This window comes from Schistocerca serialis, chromosome 6 (assembly GCF_023864345.2).
Source record: "Schistocerca serialis cubense isolate TAMUIC-IGC-003099 chromosome 6, iqSchSeri2.2, whole genome shotgun sequence".
NCBI classification, from domain to species: domain Eukaryota; kingdom Metazoa; phylum Arthropoda; class Insecta; order Orthoptera; family Acrididae; genus Schistocerca; species Schistocerca serialis.
Window position 1 is genome coordinate 197,872,830 of NC_064643.1, and position 20,280 is coordinate 197,893,109.

Genomic DNA, 20,280 nt, shown 5'->3' on the forward strand with positions numbered 1-20,280 from the left:
CCCAGTTGACAGAAGAGAAGACAGCTGCAAACAGCAATGTGGAGACAGATCTATAAAATATGCCATAGCTGAACAGAGGTTCTAAACTAAAAGTTAAATGTCCTTTGCCATATTGCTACAACAGATAAAAAGTAAAACGCAGTTGACATCCCGCATGTCATTCACAAAAACGGCCGACAACTCAGATAGCAAACACACACGAGAATGTAAGCAGTTAAAAAACGGGCATTCCATCAGGAAATGGGGGACTGTCATTTGTTGGGTGCAATGTGCACAACGTGATGGGAACCACCACTTAACAAATGATGATGGCTAAAACAACAGTGCCTGGTACGCAACATAGCTAACATGATCTCAGGGCAAGAGGGCCGAGAGAAGGTCATCCAAGCTGCTGGAAGAGGCTTAATAACCCGGAGCTTGTTCCCATGAAGCAAGGACCAGTGGTGATGCCCAAGTGACACCACCTGCTGACAGATGGCAACACAGACATCATCGGGGAGAATGCAAGAACTAGTGGGCTGAGGAAGAAGAACTGCAGCTTTGGCAGCAGCATAAGCAGCCTCGTTTCCTGTCAGGCCGATGTGACCAGGAACCCACATAACCATTACAGTGGCTCTATCAATATTGAGCAAGTGACAGCTTTTGTGGACACATTGCACTAAGTGATGGACAGTGTACAGCACACAGCGGCTTTGCAGGGCACTGAGAGAGTAAGGAAAGATGACTCAATTGAAGAATCTGTGTTGCCGGATATACTGTGCGGGCTGGTACAGGGTGAAGAGCTCTGCTGTATACAGAGCAGTGTTCCCGAAGCTGATACCAAAAAATGTTGGTGCCGATGCCCACCACCACGGTCAGTTTGAGAGCCATCAGTGTACACAAAGGCACAGTTGTGAAGTTCCATGTGAAGTTTGTGAAACTGAATGCGATAGAGTGAGGCTGGAGTAGTGTCCTTATGAAGAGAATGAAGGCCGAGATGAACACAGACTAGCACACGAAGCCAAGGTGGTAAAGGGTTCACATCCACTGGGAAAGTTGCAGGTAGCGTGAAGTTAAGCTGCTGGAGCAAGAGCCAAAAGCAAACTACAGGAAGTAACAGAGAAGAGGGACACACCCCAACTGGTGATTAAAGGATCCATTGAAGAAGAAGGCATTGGATGTGTGACCATTGTAAGGGGTCCGCAGGCCCTTACTACTAGGTTTGCACTCACACAGGTCGACAGGGCAACTATCGATTAGTGTGTCGGGTCGCAAGAGCGAGAGTTGAGTCAAGTCAGTGCGTGTTGTAGGTTCCCGCGAGGCGGGCAGAGCTGAGCAGAAGCCAGCAATTGATAGAAATTACCGACAAAGGGAGTGGCCATTGCCGCGGTTCAACCCCTTTTTGTTAGTATTATACGGGAAAGTGAGAAAGTATAATTAACAGAGTGATCCAGTGATATTTATGTGCCGTTATTGAGATTCCGCGTCTACCGCGCCGGCATTATTTGGATTACAGTGATTGTATGTTGCGTGTGACGATTAATAAATAACGAGGAAGCCTGTGCTGAGATTAGCCGTTATTAACAGTGTATTGACGAAGGCAGTGGCTGTCTCCTTATCTTTGTGGTTTTTGATAAGAATATAGGTTTTGTTTAGTGAAGCTGTGTTTGTTGTTCTTCTTGCCACCAAACAGTACATTATTACAGCATTTGAGAAGGACAAAATGGAATGTAACAACTCCGTAGCAGTCCAATCCGATTGCCAGCCCCATTAGGCACACGGTCACATTAATTAATATCTATCTGGGCTGCTATCAGATCCCGATCGAGCAGGATAAGTCAGTAAGATCAAACCGGAGTGTTACACCATGCATTGAAGACAAACGGCAACATATCTGCAAAGGAGAAAGTCTCGGGTGTAGGACAGCGGTAGTACAGCAGCTTCTACATGTAGACTCTAAACTGAGCTATTGTAAAAGGCACCAGTGGCCAAACAGATGACACAATGGTGGATAGTATTGAGACGGCGTAAGAGGGATGGACATGCAGATGCATAAACGAAACACCCATAGTCTAGTTTCAAACAGACAAGGGACTGGTACAAAGGGAGGAGGGTGACTCGATTTGCTCCCTGGAAGTACCACTGAGGACATGTAGGACAGTGAGGGACCCCACACAGTGGGCTGCCAGGTAAGACATGTGGGAGGACCAAGAAAGTTTCCTATCAAGCATGAGCCTCAGGAAATTTTGTAGTTTCAATGAATGGAAGAGCAACAGGATCAAGATGTAAAGATGGTGGAAGAAACCAATTGTGCCAATAGAAATTCATACAAACAGTTTTGTCAATGGAAAAACGAAAGCTATTGTCAATGCTCCATGAGTAAAAATGATCAAGACATCGCTGAACATGCTGCTTGATGAGGTAAGTCGTGGAGAACTACAACAGACGGCGAAATCATCAACGAAAAGGGAGCCGGAGATACCCAGTGGGAGACAGGCCACTATAGGGTTAATGGCAATATCAAAGAGGACAACGGTGAGGACGGGACCCTAAAGCACACTGTTTTCCTGCATAAAGGTGCCCAACAAGGCAGAACCCACACCTACCTTGAATACTTGGTCTTTTAAAAATTCCTGAAGGAAATGGGGCATGCAACCATGGAAGCCCCACAGAGAGTACGGAGGATACCAGTCCAACACCAGATTTCTTAGGCTTTCTCCAAATCGAAAAACATGGCCAGTCTGGGATTTCCACAGAAAACCATTCATGACTTGGGTGGACAAAGTGACGAGATGGTCAATCGCAGAAGAGCGCACTCTAAATCCACACTGTGCAGTGGTTAGTAAATTGCGAGATGCGAGCCACCATACCAGCCATGCATAAATCATATGCTCCATCACCATGCAAACACAGCTGGTGAGAAAAATGGGGCAGTAGCTAGAAGGAAGGTGTTTTTCCTTACCAGGCTTAAGGATGGGTATGACAGTGGCTTCACGCCAGCATCTGGGAAACATACCCTCTCCCCAGACGCAGTTGTATGTATGAAGGAGAGTGTGCTTGCTGCAACATCTGAATGTGAACATCATCTGGCCATGAGGCGGAGGATCAGGATGAAGCAAGAGCATGATTTAGCTGTCTCATGGTAAAGGCGGCATTGTAGCACTCACTTTTCTGAGAAGTAAAAGGTATCCGATGGAGGAAGGGACGCCAATAGTGGAAGGAGCTCAAAATCTCCGCAAAATGGGGGTCCAAGGTGTTGGAGATAGCAATAGGGTCCACTAAGACACATCTGCTACCGTCAGGCCGGAAATTGGGGAATGGACCTCGGTCCCAAGAGCTGTCGGTGGTTGGTCCACACAACAGAAGAGGGAGTGGAAATGTTAAAAGAACTAGTAAATGAAATCCAGCTAGCTTTTTAGCTATCCCAAAGAAAGTGACTGTGCACACAACTGTCGATAATGAATGCAGTTTGCAATTGTAGGATGATGGTTGAAACATGGAGAACATGTCTCCACACACAAATTGCGTCGCGGCACGCCTCAGTCCACCAGGGGACCAGGACACAGCATGCTACAGAGGAAGTGCTAGGAATGGAATGTTCTGCAGAGGTAAGGATAATGTTTGTAAGATATTCTACCTGTTCATCACAACTGGGGAGATGTTGTTCAGCGAAGGTCACCAGAGAGAAGTAAAGCCTCCAGTCAGCCTTCGAAAGCTGCCATTTGTGTGTGCACGGAGATAGGGTAAGAGTCAGAAAACGGATAGCACATGGGAAATGGTCACTCGAGTATGTGTCAGAGAGAATCCATCACTCAAGACGATGGGCAAGCTAGGCAGTGCAGCAGGATAGTTCAAATGGGAACAGGTGTGCATGGAGTCTGAAAGGAATGTGGGTGCTCCAGTGTTAAGGCGGATGAAATTAACTTGATTGAGGTCAGTCTAGATGGCACTCTCTGACAAGTTCTGAGAGAACCCCAAAAGGAACGGTGCGCATTAAAGCCACCGAGCAGCAGAAAGGGGTAAGGCAACTGCCCAATAAGCTGGAGGAAGTCTGCCCTGGTGACATCAAATGAGAGAGGGATGTAAATGGTACAAAGGGAAAAGGTCACGTGAGGAAGGAAAAGGCGAACTGCAACAGCTTGAAGACAGGTAGTCAGGGAGATGCGTTGACTATGAACATAATCTCAGATGAGCAGCATGACTCCCCCATGACTTGGAACGCTGTCATCAGGCAAAGGTCAATGCAGACCGGGAAGAAACGAAAGAGCTCATAGCAATCGTGAGAACGAAATTTTGTTTCCAGGAGGCAGAGAACAAGGGGATGCTGTGATTCTAAGAGCAACCATAAATCCTCTTTATTGGATCGAAGGCCGCTAACATTCTATTGGAGGAGAGTCATGAGGAGGGAAAAAAATGAAGGAGTGTTGCGTCGGCGGCTGCCTAGTGCCAGCCTTCGAAGGCTCACTGCTACAGGGTAAAGAGATTGGAGGTCTGCAGAGGCATCGGCATTCACCTTCTGTCAGTCTGCAGAATCCAGGGCAGAAAAATGGTTGGTGGTGCGCACCGGCGACATGAAGGTTGGCTGATCAAGGGTATCATGTGGCAACACTGTTGAAGAGGATCTCTGAGATGGCAAAGGAGAAGACCGTTTCCCTTTGTTTGATTTCTTGGAGCCTTTCTGATTGGCAGAGGAAGACTCAGATGTTTGCTGCCTGGAGAGACATAGGAAGTTTTCGGGGGAGTATTCCTTCTGTTCCTTCCAGCATGCTGGTTGCGTAGCAGGTGACTTTGCCTCGTGAGGCGGAAGTTTGGTGACTTGTTACACAGCTGAAGGAGGAGATGTGGACACTACCATGATACTAGGTGGTTTTACAACCGTGGTGCAAAATTTGAGGTCACATGTCTACGTGGCCATGTCCTTCGTGGAGCGAGATGTAGCAAGAACAGTACTGTATGTTCCAGATGGTAGAACGCTGGGTTTCCAACTAGCCAATACTTGTGAGTCAGGATAAGGCACTTTTTCCTTCACTTGGATCTTCTGGACAGCCCACTCATTGAGATACATGGGACAGTCTTGAGAGGAGGCAGAATGGTCCCTATTGCAGTTGATACAGTGGGGAGAAGGAGGCAGACAATTGCCTTCATAAGCATCCCTACCATAGAATACACATTTGGCCGTGTGTCAAAAGGACCCCGGAGTGTGGTAGCAGCGCATCAGGTTTGGAGCATATGGTCGTACTGTGATAACTTCATAGCCTGCTTTAATCTTTGATGGAAGTAGCATTCTATCATAAGTGAGAAAAAGAGTGTATATAGGCACTAAGGAAGCACCTACTTTTTTTCATCACCCAGGAACTGCAATTACACCCTGATCAGAGAGGTACATTTGGATTTCAGCCTCCAGCAGAACATCACGCAGCCTAGTGTAGATTATACCATGGGAAGAATTCGGCATTCGATGGGCCACGACACGAACAGGATAGCCGTGGGGGAGCGAAGATGCAAGCAGTTGTTGTGTTTGAGAGTCAGAAGTAGTCTCCAAAAGCAAAGTGCCATTGTGTAAAAACAGCAGAATTTCACAGGGCCAGCAATAGCATTAACATCTTTCTGAATAATAAATGGATTGACAGTAGGGAAGGACTGATTGTCTTCAGTATGTGAAACCACAAGGAACCGTGGTGCAGCTGGGAGAGTCTTCGAATCATTAGCCTCATTCCATTTACGTTTGGTAGACATTGACAGTGAAAAAGATGATTGGCTCATTGCGAGAAAATCCCTCCATGATTGCCAGCATCTCCAGTAGTGCGCTTCTTCCAACTGGGGGTGCACCTTACGTGATTGTTCACACCTCAGGTCACATCTCCCAAACATGTGACAGAGGGGCCAATTGGCAATTTAGGAAGGTAGCAGCTCAGGCAATCATCTCTCCCTGGTCCTGGCCTTTACCAGGGGGTGCATGTGAACCCTACTTGTCAACCCGGTGCTGGGAATTACGCATTATACAGTCACCTTTTATATGTCAGATGCATGGGCTGACCTTCAGGAGCACACTGGGAGGAAGAGGAAGAGGAAGAAGAACCTCAAACACCAAAGTGAAGGCAGAATAGGAGCGGAAAAAAAGACAGTGGAGAAACTGTTCTGAAATTGGCAACATGTCATATTTTGCAGTTATCTGATGACCTGAACTCTACACAATTAGTCTGCAATGGTAAGGTTCCACTGCATTAATTCCACAAGTTACGATAGTGTGTCACTTCTGTGTGTTTATCGTGATACTATACATTTCATCTTCAGAAAGTAAGTAATGGCCAGCAACTCAGCCTCAATTTATTAGTATTCCCAACTGAATTTCTCTTTGAGAGACTCTACCATTTTTATTATTTGAAGTCTGCTGCTTGATTCTCTCCAATGACATGTCTGTTCCATCACATTTGCTTTGGCACACTGGATACTGCATAAACTGACATAAAATAAGGCAATACAGCCATAAAGTTCAAAACAATTTTTATTTTACACACTGAATACACTGACATCTGGTTTTTCACACTGGAATACATGGTCTGAACTGATGATATATGCAACAGTTTCTATATTTTACAGAAATCACACGAAGTACATTATCATCTATTTAATTTAATACCATATAATTTTTCAGCTACATGCATCTGTGCATCAGTTAACAGTTTTAATAATTTACTTTGTTGAAACCCTTGTCCGCTTGTTCCATGAGAAATTGAAACCATAATTTTTGACCTTCGCTTGTTTTGGCTTTGGTTCCTCAACAAACCAACGCCAACCATTCTTTTCACAAAAACTTATTGCATCATCTTTGGTTTGGAAGTCAATCTTCATGTTTGATAATGGGTCACCACTAGAGATGAAAAAAAATCTATTAATAGAGCATCTGAGAAAATACAGAATGAAATCTAAATTAGTTACCATCCATGAGCAAAACAATACATGTATATAGTCTCCATTAATGATGATGTCATTAGAGACAGGACACAAGTTCGGATTTGAAAGGAATAGGAAGAGGCCTTGTCCTCTGAAAAAATAATCATTAACTTAATTTAGGGACAGCATCAATCAAAAACTGGTAGGCTGGACAAGGAATTGAGTCCCATTAGCATGAGAAAGTATTAAGATTTAACTTCCTGTTGATGATGCCACCATAAGAAACAGAGCAAAAACTTGGGATAGAGAAGGAAAATTAACTGTGCCCTTTAAAACAGAACCATCCCAACATTTATATTAATTTGTACAGGGAAACCACAGACATCCTAAATCTACCTGGTCTGACAGAGATTCCAACCTCATTCTTCCCAAATGTGAGCCTAGTGTCTGAACCATCGCATCACCTCACTCTCTTTGTCGCGAAATGGCTAACAGTTAACGCTATCTATAACTCAGAAAAATATCCCAATAAACTATATTATGTGAAATGACAACTGGGATGAATATTTATGATAACTAAAATGGTTATGATTTATGACTTCTTCTTTGGGCACAGTTCACTGCGGACATTACTGATACTGGATAGCCCACAAAAAACTTCAGTGTGGATACTATATGCACAACAGGAAAAAAAATGCCCTCCAATGTAAAAGGTGTCCCAAGAACGTGGTGAAGATTCAGGGATATGACAGGAATGATCATTTGAAGCAAAAAAGTCTTGTAAACAAGGGCTCTCAACTGCATTCCTTTAAGATCTATGAGCACCACATCTTCAATACAGCAAAAAAAAATCTCTTCTACTGCGAGCTCTTTGTTTTTCATATACTGGGAGGAGGTAGTGCTGTGTCATCCAAACAAGACACAGCCAGGGCAAAAGCACCAAAGGCACAAAGATGTGAGCTGGTGCCGGTCCCACAAAGACTCGCCACTTGTGCAAATTCCACCAGCACCATGAGCAGCACTGAGAATGAAGATATCAACTTCACCTCGGCCAATTGCCAGCCAAATACAATCTGCCAATGACCTGACGACAACAGACAGAAACCTACTTGGAAGATAGAAGAGCAACAATCATTGTTCACAGTTGACTTAGACAGGGAACACTACTGAACCAAGGGTTTACAAAACTGGCAACAAGGGTTTACAAAACTGGCAACAAGGATTTACAAAAAGCAGTATGGGCCAAAACAAGAAAAAAGTCTAGTTAAGCATGGGCTCTGAAATGCTAACCTTACAAGCTACGAGCACTTGTTCAATAGAAGAAATGTCTTTCTCACTTTCACAGTAGTGAAGATGAAGTGCTCACAGCTCTTAAGGTATGCATTCTAGGGCCCATGTTTACTAGACATCTCTGCTTTGAATGACCATTCCTGTCCTATACCTGAAGATTGACCATTCTTCCTGCGTCACCCTGTATATGATTAACACACTATCGTGTAAGCAAGAGCTGAACAGACGGTTGCACCTCATTTCGGTCTGAAAGGAACTGCACGTGAAAAAATGCAATGTTGTCATCTTTGAGAGGGGGGAGGGAGGGAGGGGACACTCGGTGTATTGTGTTAGTGAAGGAGGTTGCCATTACTAACAAATATTTAAATATTTTGTTTGAGGAAATGAAGGAGTAATTATGCATGGACAATTGTACATATGGGTACTTTTTTCTTGGCTTCTATGACCTCTAGTTCTGAATATAGAAATGCCTGAAGACTCTGGACCACCCGTATTACATGTTCAATAAATATCAGGCAGACAAATCAAATATCACTATGTACAGGAACACTGTTGATGCCTTTGTTGGACTTCTTGCATCATTTCACTGTGTTCATTTCTTTACGGTAAAACTGGAGATGAAACTGTTAAATTTACATCCTCAGCGATTTTTATTTTATGGGCATTAGGCCATGCTCCAATACCCAAAAAACAAAAATTGCCAATGATGTGAGTGGTAGCCATGAGAGCCTACATTATATGAATAAAGCACTTAATCATCGTTTATTTCCAAATAACAATTGTGGTTTTGTTGATGCTCAGCAGAAAAAGGAGAACACAATGATAAACATTGCGTAAGTAAGGGTGAGGCCTGTCCTCTCTGTACCCCTGACGGCAGTCTGTATGTAGTCAGTCTTCTTTCCTCGATTCCCTACAATTGTCTCTAGAATTAGCCATAACTACAGCGACAAACTTCGAGGATGATGTAGAATGTGTATTAGAGAGAAAATGAAGATAGGAACCCAAATCCAGAAAAGCCATCCAATGATGCTACAGTGCATTGAAGTATTGGTGCTGGCACCTGTATATGTATGTATATACAAGGTGATTCCATGAGGACTGTTTTGTTTGGTTTTAGGGTGCAAAAAACAAATGGGGTCATACACGCCCAAGTCAAAACTACAGAACACGAAGACAGAGAGGAGTTAAAAAATGACTATACATCAATCCCAAGTGATGTAAGATAAGACAACTAAAAACAGGGACATGTAGAAAGGGCTATAAAAGACACCGTACAGAAACGGAGATCCAGAACTAAAAATTAAATGGCCTTCACTGTATTGCTACGCCGGATGAAAAGTACAATGCAGTCAACAGCCAGTGCGCCGTTTGCTAAAACAGCCGATAACTCAGACGGCAAACCCAAGCAGGAACGTAAACTGTCAAAAAAAATGGCCATTCTGTCAGGAAATGGTGGACAGTTAAAACTTGGTGCAATGTGCACATAGTGTTGGGGGAGCACCACTTAACCAATGACGATGGCCGATACACAACCTAGTTTAAAAAAACCTCCTCCCAATGAGAGGGCCAAGAGGGGGTCATCCAAGCCACTGGGAGAGGCTTAATAATGTGGAGTTTATTCCCATAAATGGAGGACCAATGGTGATGCCAAAGTGACACCACCTGTTGACAGACAGTGACACAGATATCATTGGAGAGAATATAGGAACTAGTGAGCTAAGGTATGAGGACTGCAGCCTTGGCAGCAGCATCAGCAGCCTCGTTTCCTGGCATACCAACATGACCAGAAACTCACATAAACTCACAGTGGCTCCATCAACAGTGAGAAAGTGGCAGTTTCCCTGGACCCATTGCACTAAGGGATGGGCAGATGACAACGCAAAGAGACTTTGAAGGGCGCTGAGAGAGTCAGAGCAAAGGACACAACTGAAATGCTTGTGTTGCCAGATATACTCTGTGGCCTGATACAGAGCGAAGAGCTTGGCTGTAAATACCGAGCAGTGTGCTGCAAGACAATATGGAAAAACAGCGACACCAAAAGTCATGGATTCCACAAACACTGCTCATGTGTAGCCACATTTGGGCTTTTACATATGACATCATCAAAGTGCTAGGTAGTCAGCTACACGTAGCAATTCTTGACTTTCAAAAAGCATTTGTTTCATTACCACGCAAATGCTTATTAACAAAACTAAAATTATATGAGGTATCAAATGATATATGTGACTGAGTGAAGGATTTTTTGGTAGGGAGGAAGCAGCATGTTATCTTGGATGAAGAGTTGTCAACAGATGTAGAAGTAATTTCAGGTAGAAATTTCATGGCAAACTTAAACTGTGTGCCAGATGGAGACTTGAACTCAAGGTTCTTGTGAGGGAAATTGCTCTACCAGCTGAGCTACCCAAACACGACTGATGACCCATCCTCAGCGGTTTACTTCCACTAGTACCTGATCTCCTACCTTCCAAACTACATCAAAGCTCTTGTGAAAAGCTTGCAAGACTAGCATACCTAGAAAATGCCCCAAGTTTGAGTCTTGGTCTGGCACACAGTTTTAATCTGCCAGGAAGTTTCATACGAGCGTACAATCCACTGCAGAGTGAAAATTCACCCCAGGGAAGTATGTCAAAACTCTTGCTGTTCATATTACATTTAACAACTTGTTATACAATATTAAAATAGCTTCAGACTTTTTGCAGCTGCAAAAAACTGTACATTAATCAGTCAAATACTGGTAAGATTTCAAAAAGAGGGTAAGACTGGAACTGAACTGAGATACTCAGATCTAAAGTGGCAGATGCTTGTTAACAGACAGCAAGAATCCTGAAAAAGCATACTTACAAAGTTCCAGGAACCAGTATTATGTGAGGAATCTAGGAATACTCTACAAATTGCTATGTATCATTGTTATAGGGATCACAAAGGCAAGATTAGACTAAGTACAGTGAGCACTGAAACATTTATTTATGCAATCTTTCTTCCTGCACTCCATCCAAGATAGAGCAGGTAGATATCCTAATACATGGTACAAATGGAAGTAATCTCTTACAAACACTTCATACTGGTTTGCAGAGTATTTATGTTATATACAGTTTCCTCAGGAACCAGACGGCAGTTATAAAACTCAGAAGACATGAAAGGGAAGCAGTAGTTGAGAGTACGACAGCGTTCAAACATTTCCCCAATGTTATTCAATCTGTATGTTGAACAAGTTGTGAATGAAATCAAACAGAAATATGAAAAGGGAATTAAAGTTCAGAGAGAAGTAGAAAAAACTTTCAGGTTTCCTGATGACACTGTAATTTCATCGGAGATAGCAAAGAACTTGGAAGAACGGACAATGGTCCAGACTGAAATTTCACTCTGTAGCAGGGTGTGTAAAATTTTGAAACTCCCTGCCAGATTATAACTGTGTGGATTTCTAACCTGGGATCCCCTTCTGTGGGAAAGTGCCCTACTGACTGATCTAAGGACAACTAACGACCAGCTCTCATAGCTTTACTTCTTCCAGTGCCTCATGTCCCATCTTCCTAAGTTCACTCAAGTACTTCTGCACACTTTGTATGAATAAGACTCAATATAAGGGACATTGTTAAGAAATGGCTTAGCTATAACCTAGGGGATTGTTTGCACATGACACTGCAGAATGAAACTTCACCCTGGAACCAGTCTCCTAGGTTGAGGCTAACCCATGTCTCCGCATTAGCCTTTCTTCCGGGAGTGCTAATCACACAAGGTATGCAGTAGATTTTCTGTGAAGTTTAGTGTGCACAGTTATGGCTGCTGTGAAATAAAGAAGAAGAAATTACCCAACAGTAATGACTCTTCATATTTGTGATTCCACTGTATCTCCACTGCTACTTTTATTGATTATGTGACATCTATTAATCTTCTTCATAGTTCTTTTCCTTTCCTGTTATACTTCTACAGAATATACATTGCTGTATCTTTTTTGTCAGTCCTGTTTGCCACAAAATTAATAGTTGCTGCATACAAAGAATGTTTTTCCACTTCCTATTTTTCCAATTAGTTAAGGTAAAGTATATGTAAACAGATACATGTGAAACAAAATCTCTCATTTCCTCTTAGTATAGAAACACAATAACCACATTTTGAATATAAATCTCAAGATCTCTTAGCACTGACAAAATAATGTCTAAGGGTTGATTTACATTTTGACAAATGCAGCTTCCATGCACAGTTTCCACATGGGAGAGGGCCTGATAACTGCACATTTTGGAAAAGGAAATTAGGAAAGATCTAATGCAAAGAACTACATTTAACAATACTTACGTAGATGCCCAACCCATAAGAGGGTTTTCCCATCTCTCCCGTGTTTCAAACTCCATCTCCCAACGGTGGGTATTATCTGTGCCAGATTGCATTGCATTTTTTGCAGGCATGTAAATCCTCACTAATCGGGTCTTGATGTGCTCTTCAGGGACCCCAGTGATGACAGAAATGTCAGCCTAAACATATTATCAGTGTTCTGTAATTATGAATGGAAAAACATGTAGTAGTTTCAAGTCACATATAAAGGCAAGTAAAACTTTCAGATAGAGCTGGTCAAGACTTTCAGACAAAAAATTCTGGTGCCAATGTAGTAAAATAAAACTGTCAGTTCTACATCTGTCATGAGTTACTTTCCACTCCCTCAATATGCATCCTACATCTGTGTCATTGTAAATAAAAAGGACAATGCGCAGTTTCCTGCAGCTGCAAAACACAGAAAATAAACTTCATGAATATTGGATAATTTTGTCACAGGCATGAATAACAAACATTTTTTTACAGGGTGATAGTTTGAGAGAAAATGGAACCATATAGGAAGTCAATACTGTACTTTACATGGAAAAAATCATTATCAATATATGGTAATGAAAACAATATATATGATAGAGCAGAGGAAGTACATGCCAGTGTTGGTAGTATGCACACAATTAATTAATGAACGTTTATTCTTTTGTAAACCATCTGCAATGTGTGCATCAAATAGTCTAAAAACTGATGAAAAGTGGACTTACGTAAGTGTGCATACCCATTAGACTGGCAGCATACACAGCCTCATGTTTTTTGCGTAACGGTCGTAACATGCGATGGCAAACAGTTCCACCATATATTAAGTAGTTGCACAAGTTCATAGTGTGTTTGTTTTGCATGTTGGTGTTACAGTTGTTACGGGCTTTTTTATTGATTGTCATTTTTTACTTGTAATTCACCATTGCTATTTAAGTTTACATATCGTCATTTGGAGACAGCAAGTACACCTACAGACAACAGAAAATTAAGTGCAAAGTGAAGAAATCAGAGCATTTCCGACATTCTTCTGTTTAAGTTCAATAGTTGGGTGACAGAAGCGGAGGCATGTTGTTATCAATGGAGAGACGTCTACAGACGTTAAAGTAACCTCTGGCGTGCCACAGGGGAGTGTTATGGGACCATTGCTTTTCACAATATATATAAATGACCTAGTAGATAGTGTCGGAAGTCCCATGTGGCTTTTTGCGGATGAAGCTGTAGTATACAGAGAAGTTGCAGCATTAGAAAATTGTAGCGAAATGCAGGAAGATCTGCAGCGGATAGGCACTTGGTGCAGGGAGTGGCAACTGACCCTTAACATAGACAAATGTAATGTATTGCGAATACATAGAAAGAAGGATCCTTTATTGTATGATTATATGATAGCGGAACAAACACTGGTAGCAGTTACTTCTGTAAAATATCTAGTAGTATGCGTGCGGAACGATTTGAAGTGGAATGATCATATAAAATTAATTGTTGGTAAAGCAGGTACCAGGTTGAGATTCATTGGGAGAGTCCTTAGAAAATGTAGTCCATCAACAAAGGAGGTGGCTTACAAAACACTCGTTCGACCTATACTTGAGTATTGCTCATCAGTGTGGGATCCGTACCAGATCGGGTTGATGGAGGAGATGGAGAAGATCCAAAGAAGAGCGGTGCGTTTCGTCACAGGGTTATTTGGTAACCGTGATAGCGTTACGGAGATGTTTAACAAACTCAAGTGGCAGACTCTGCAAGAAAGGCGCTCTGCATCGCGGTGTAGCTTGCTCGCCAGGTTTCGAGAGGGTGCGTTTCTGGATGAGGTATCGAATATATTGCTTCCCCCTACTTATACCTCCCGAGGAGATCACGAATGTAAAATTAGAGAGATTAGAGCGCGCACGGAGGCTTTCAGACAGTCGTTCTTCCCGCGAACCATACGCGACTGGAACAGGAAAGGGAGGTAATGACAGTGGCACGTAAAGTGCCCTCCGCCACACACCGTTGGGTGGCTTGCGGAGTATAAATGTAGATGTAGATGTAGAAACATTTGTGCCGTGTATGGGGATAATGCCAGAGGACACAGCACAGAAAGAAAATGGTTTTCATGTTTTAAGGAGGACCATTTTGACATTAGTGACTCTCAAAAAGTCCAGGCAGACCTTCAGGATTTGAGGAAGATCATTTAAACACATTAATGAATGATTATTCAAAGCCAGTCTACTTAAGAACTGGCAAATGTGATGAGCTGTACTCATTCCACCATCATGTGATATTTGTATGCAATGAGAAGCGTTCAAAAATCAGGTGTATGGGTACTGCATTCTCTATGCCAAAATCACAAAAATTAGCACACTGCCATAAGTCCATCTCTGCTTGCTCACTTTCAACTAGCTCATGAACAACACCAACCATTCCTACCCTGTATCATTACTGGTGGTGAGAAATGGTGTCTTTATCCTAACATGAGGAAAACAAAGGAGTGGCTGAGCCCAAACAAAGCAGCAACTCCCTGTACAATGACCTACACACAGCCAAAATAGATAATTTACGCATCTGGTGGAACAGCTTCAGCGTGGTGTGCTACGAATTGCTTCCCCGAGGAGTAACCATCACTGCTGACATTTACTGTCAACAACTGAGACATCTTGCAGAGGCAATACAAGAACAATGGCCAGGAAGACTGCTTTGAAGCGACACTGCTCCACGATGACACCTGCCGGCATTTTGTTAAGACACCAACAGGAGTTGGGTTGGGAAGTCATTACGCACCCACCTTATTCACCTGATCTTGCACCCTCAGATTCTCACCTTTTCCACTCCCTATTGAACAACCTTCAATGTGCCCCAAACATGGCTCGACGAGTTCTTCCTTCAAAACCATGTGATTTCTACAGTCACAGAATCTACAGTCACATTGACTGACGGTTGCAAATAGTGAAGGATAATACATTATGGATGACTAAAGTCTCCGTTATGTGTGTCTGTTGTGTTTATTAAACTCATATAAAAATTCCACAAACTTACGCACCAATCCAATAACATGACAGCAAAAAAATCCATTGGCTTTCCAGTAAAGTAGAGTTTATCTGTCTGGAGAAAAGTCACTAACAATCAACACTGAGCTACAACACATGCTGATAAAGAACGAAAGTTTGACTGTGTATGTACGTGCTTACAACACAATTCTTCCTCTACACAGAGTGTGGTGGCCTTCATTCAAAACATTGTTTTTGTTGCTGCTATTATTACTGTTTGGGTAAAAAATGCACATCATTGTTATTAATGTCTCATCTGAGTCAATACATGGCCAATGTTTGACAATTAATCTAAAAAAGCAATAAATTAATAAAAACATCACAGAAGGGAAATGCACAAAAATTATCTATATATAAGGTATGATCAAAAAATAATGGGAATCTTTTAATTTTGGTTTTTGAATATTTAGTTTATTATTGAGAGTCAAAAATGTTATATGTGCTTTTGAGTGGTCAGCAAATTTTCACCTACAAAAAAGTTGGATCAAAGACTTTGCATCACATTTTGCTTGAAAATTGGAGTAAAGTGCAACAACACATTTGAAATGTTGACTTTGGTTTTTGGTGAATCTACTATTAGTAAGACAAGAGTTTAAGAGTGGTATAAATATTTCAAAGATGGTCAAGAAGACGTTGAAGATGACAACTGCCCTGGACACCCTAGCACATCAATTACTGATGACAATGATAAATGGTAATGAAAATGGTTCTGAAAAATCACCAAATCACTATCAGCAACATTGCTGATGATGTCAACATATCCTTTGGCTCATGCCAAGCAATTTTTTTCAGAGTTTTGGGTATGAAACTCGGAGCAGAGAAGTTTGTTCTGAAATCGTTGAATTTCAACCGAAAGTGATGTAGTGTGCACATCACTCAGAAATTGGTGAATGAAGTCAACAATGATCCAGAACTTCTAAGGAGGGTTGTAAAATGTGACAAAACATGGGTATACGGGTATGACATTGAAACCAAGGCCCAATTGTCCCAATGAATACTGCTTGAAGAGCCAAGACTGGAAAAATTTTGACAAGTTCAATCACATGTGAAAGTTCTTCTCTCTTTTTCTTTGATCACAATAGCATGGTGTATCATGAGTTCCTGCCTTACGGTCATACAGTCAATAAGGGATTCTTTCTGGAAGTTATATGTCATTTTTGTGCAGCAATCTGAAGAAAACTGTTGTTGCCTCAGCCACAGTATGCACCACATGTTGCCCCCTACAACTTCTTTCTATTCCCGAGGATGAAGAGAACAACTGCAGGATGCCACTGTGCTACCATTCATAATATAAAAATATATTCACTGAAGGAGTTGAACACCATAACGAAAAATGAGTTCCAGAAGTGCTTCCAACATCAGAAAAAGTTCTGGCACAAGGGAATGATGAAGGGAACTACTTTGAACGGGATAAAGTGGATGTTGATGAATAAATAAAGATTTTTCAGAAAATCAAAAATTCCCGTTACTTTCTGATCACACCTCATAATCCACAAGATGTTTAATATCATCAGGCTGCTTGGTTAAATTAAGTTGACAACCAAACAAAGTGTTCCTTCCCAAAACCATCAAAAACCTAAAAGGTTGAAAAATTTAATATATGCTCAACGATTGTTTGTTCTCATTAGCTTTGAGGTCAGGTATTTAGCCAAACAATGAAGTACTTTCTAATGTGTGAATTAGTTGCACTCATTAAAAATGGAAAATACAGAAGTTCGTACTTCACAAGCACCACACACTGCTAGAAAGTGAAAGATATATCAGAGATACTGTCCAATTTCGAGGTGTGTTAATAAGATGTCACGCTGCTTCAGGGTCTAGAAGGAAGTACGGCATAGCTGGATGCTGTTTCACTAATCATAGTCTGTTGTCCCCCACTTGCACCAATTTCTCTTCTGATTGTCATATGGGCACAAGCAAGAGTGAGCTTAATAGATGTCAAGCACCACACTACTATTTCGGGTAGGAGGCTAGCCTCTTGCTTCCTCAAAGCTTCCTCTACGTTGTGAGCAGCACCTCTATCTTAATTTATTTTGTCTGTACCTAACAGAACATGCAATATTTCCTTGTCTAATTAAAGAAGGCTGACCTGGTACAATTCTTACGCTGGATACTCAGGGAATCAAAGCAGACAAGAAATTTCATACCTGGAACATTCCTTACTTGCTCCAGTGCCCTCAAAAGCATGTTTATCTCTGGATCAAAAATGCTGAATTTGTTTGGTAGCAGATCTTAATGCTGCAGCTGGCATGCTGCTTTTCCAGAGTTAGAGGTGGAGTAAAATGTCACATCATTGCCCACAAACTGTGAGGTCTGAATGTTCGTCTTTATACTGAAAATTATGTTGTTAATAGTAGCAGAAAACAAGGTACTGCTCACCACACTTCCTTGAGCTATACTGATCTATCAATCGCTCAAATGAAATCAGATAAGACTTCCTTAACTCCATTAGTGCAAATAGTGTCTAGGAAGAAGGAACCACACAAAGATGGAAAGATATCTTCAGAGAAACCACTGATGGAGCTATCGGAGTACCACTGTAGGCCCTCAAATGACAGAAAAAAATACTTGTGAGCAACACCCCTTCTACACAGCTGCCTTAAGCAAATTTAGGCATCAACATGGAATGATAACTCCTGAGTCCATGATCCATAAGCCTTTGAGAACACAGACAAGATGTCAGTTGTCTTATATGGTTCAAAGTCTTTCCTAGGCACCTTATGAATACAATCGTACAATAACCACTTGGGCCCTTATGGTTTATGTTGGGTTTAAAAAGAGAGACTAAGATGGTATCCCTCCCACAAGTCAGAGAAGTGTCTCCCAAATTTGGCTGAACAGGAAGAGGATGATTTCCTTTGAAACCCAAGTTAGTTGCAGCAATGTGTTACACCTTATCATGATCAGATGGTGCACCAGGAGCCACAGACAATGCCAAAACTAGTAACCATATGGAAAACGGGCTGCTTTAGTCCTCAGCTTGGGCCCCTTTCCCAGGAACTGTTTGCACTGACGGCTGTAACTTGGCTGACATTGGCAAAAATTAGGGGAAAATTTTTCATTATTTTCTGTGAAGTGCCTCTCACGATTGTCTGGAGATCACTGTTCCACATTAAATCAGTAACTGTGCATCTCCCATCCTCCTGATAGTCTCCTACATCACTATGGATTTTGCAGGATTGTTTGTCATGTTAAAGAACTCTTGTCTCCACCTCTTCCCGCTCTCTTTCACAATTTGACAGTATTTAACACCCCCTGCACAAAACTTTCCATGGTACTCTGCACTTGGTCGGCATTTGAGCCTGTACTTAGCGGTACACCTACTCCTGACTACAGAGCAGCACACCCCACTTTAATAATGCATTACCAACGGCTTAGCGAGTTGCCAATGTAATGTGACACACCCATTCCTAGACACTGTTCAAATGTTGTAACACAGTCAGTCGGCAGCACACTGCCCAGCTAGCCTTGCTATGCATCTATTTAGGTGGCACTGTTTTATCTGTTTGGTGTACCCAGACTGAAAAGTGTTCAGTTGAGTGCAAATCATCAATTTCTTCTCACTGAGCACTGTTAGTGAGAGCAGGTGCTCATAGAGAGTAATGGCAGAGTATCAACCCATGACACTACTGAAGTGTGCTGACACAGCATAGCATATGTAGTTCTTGACAACTCAACCCCCTGAGCAAGTAGAGTTCAAGAAATCATGCTCTAAATTGGCACCTTCTGCAACACACCTGGTTTTATGCTTCCAACACCATGAAGAGCACATCTAGAATTAAATGGAATGCAGCCACCAAAATAAAAAATTAATGTGAAGTTACATTTTAGGCAATAAATAAAAACAGAATTATTGAGATGACAAACATCAGTGGTGAGTTTCTGACCAGCTACGGATAAATACTGGCAATGTTCTTTTTGTTTTGAGCATATCTCTGCTTTTTGTTTCATGCTGACATATAACAATCACAAGGCAAGTCTACAAAAAGCTTGAGAGATAAGGAAACCAAGCAGTCAGAATGTAACTTGTAACAACTTTTATACTTCTTAAAATTCAGGACAGTAGCTGCTAAAAAGGATACTGATGATATTTGGAACAAGAACTTCCAGAACAACAACTTCCAGAAGAAACAACAAACAGAGAAGTTCATTTTACTTCAGGTATTATGCCAATGTGGTCAACTGTATCAATTTTAAAAAAAAGTTAAAATTTTATTCTAACAAAAGTAAATGTGCTGTTATCACAATCATCTAACAAGTATTTATATCCATAAACAAAAGACAAATAGACGGCCAATGACCATTTATTATATCATATATGATGTTTCCACATATATGGGAATATATTTGCACATCCCAATTGGATTGCAAACAAATCATTGAGAAGGAAAGTATTCTTGAACCACCCATAAAGCAACACACTGTGATATGAACATACTTTTCAAGATCAGATGAATCAACAAAGATTGTCAATAATATTCAACAGACTGACCTTTGTATTTTAATATTGTAGCTTGCAACAGCATGAAAACCTATAAATTATGCCAACTGTGCATTTTGTAAATCAATTAATAATGATAAAATGAAATTACTATGATGATAGTGCAACAGTTATACTTAGATTAGAAGATTGCCATAGTGTAAGATCCAGAGTCCTGTATCAAAGGCTGCAGGTTGAACATAGAGGACAAGGGTAGGTCTATGAAATATTGGTGTTAGAGCTGTAAACTGCCATAGCTGCAATGGGAAAGAACAAGAGAAAATGACAATATTATAAAAAGGCTAGACAGCTACTCAC

General features: G+C 41.5%; 1 protein-coding gene across 1 annotated transcript in view; it reads right to left on the reverse strand.

The window, feature by feature from the left end:
- Nucleotides 1-6,466: 6,466 nt before the first annotated feature.
- Nucleotides 6,467-20,280, reverse strand: part of LOC126485164 (NADH dehydrogenase [ubiquinone] iron-sulfur protein 4, mitochondrial) — a 41,025-nt gene continuing 27,211 nt past the window's right edge. The window contains exons 3-4 of the mRNA XM_050108839.1: nucleotides 12,457-12,632; nucleotides 6,467-6,850 (exon numbers count right to left, since the gene is read on the reverse strand). Of these exons, the coding sequence (XP_049964796.1) occupies nucleotides 6,673-6,850; nucleotides 12,457-12,632 (354 nt within the window). The 3' untranslated portion in view covers nucleotides 6,467-6,672. The remainder of the gene's footprint in view (nucleotides 6,851-12,456; nucleotides 12,633-20,280) is intronic.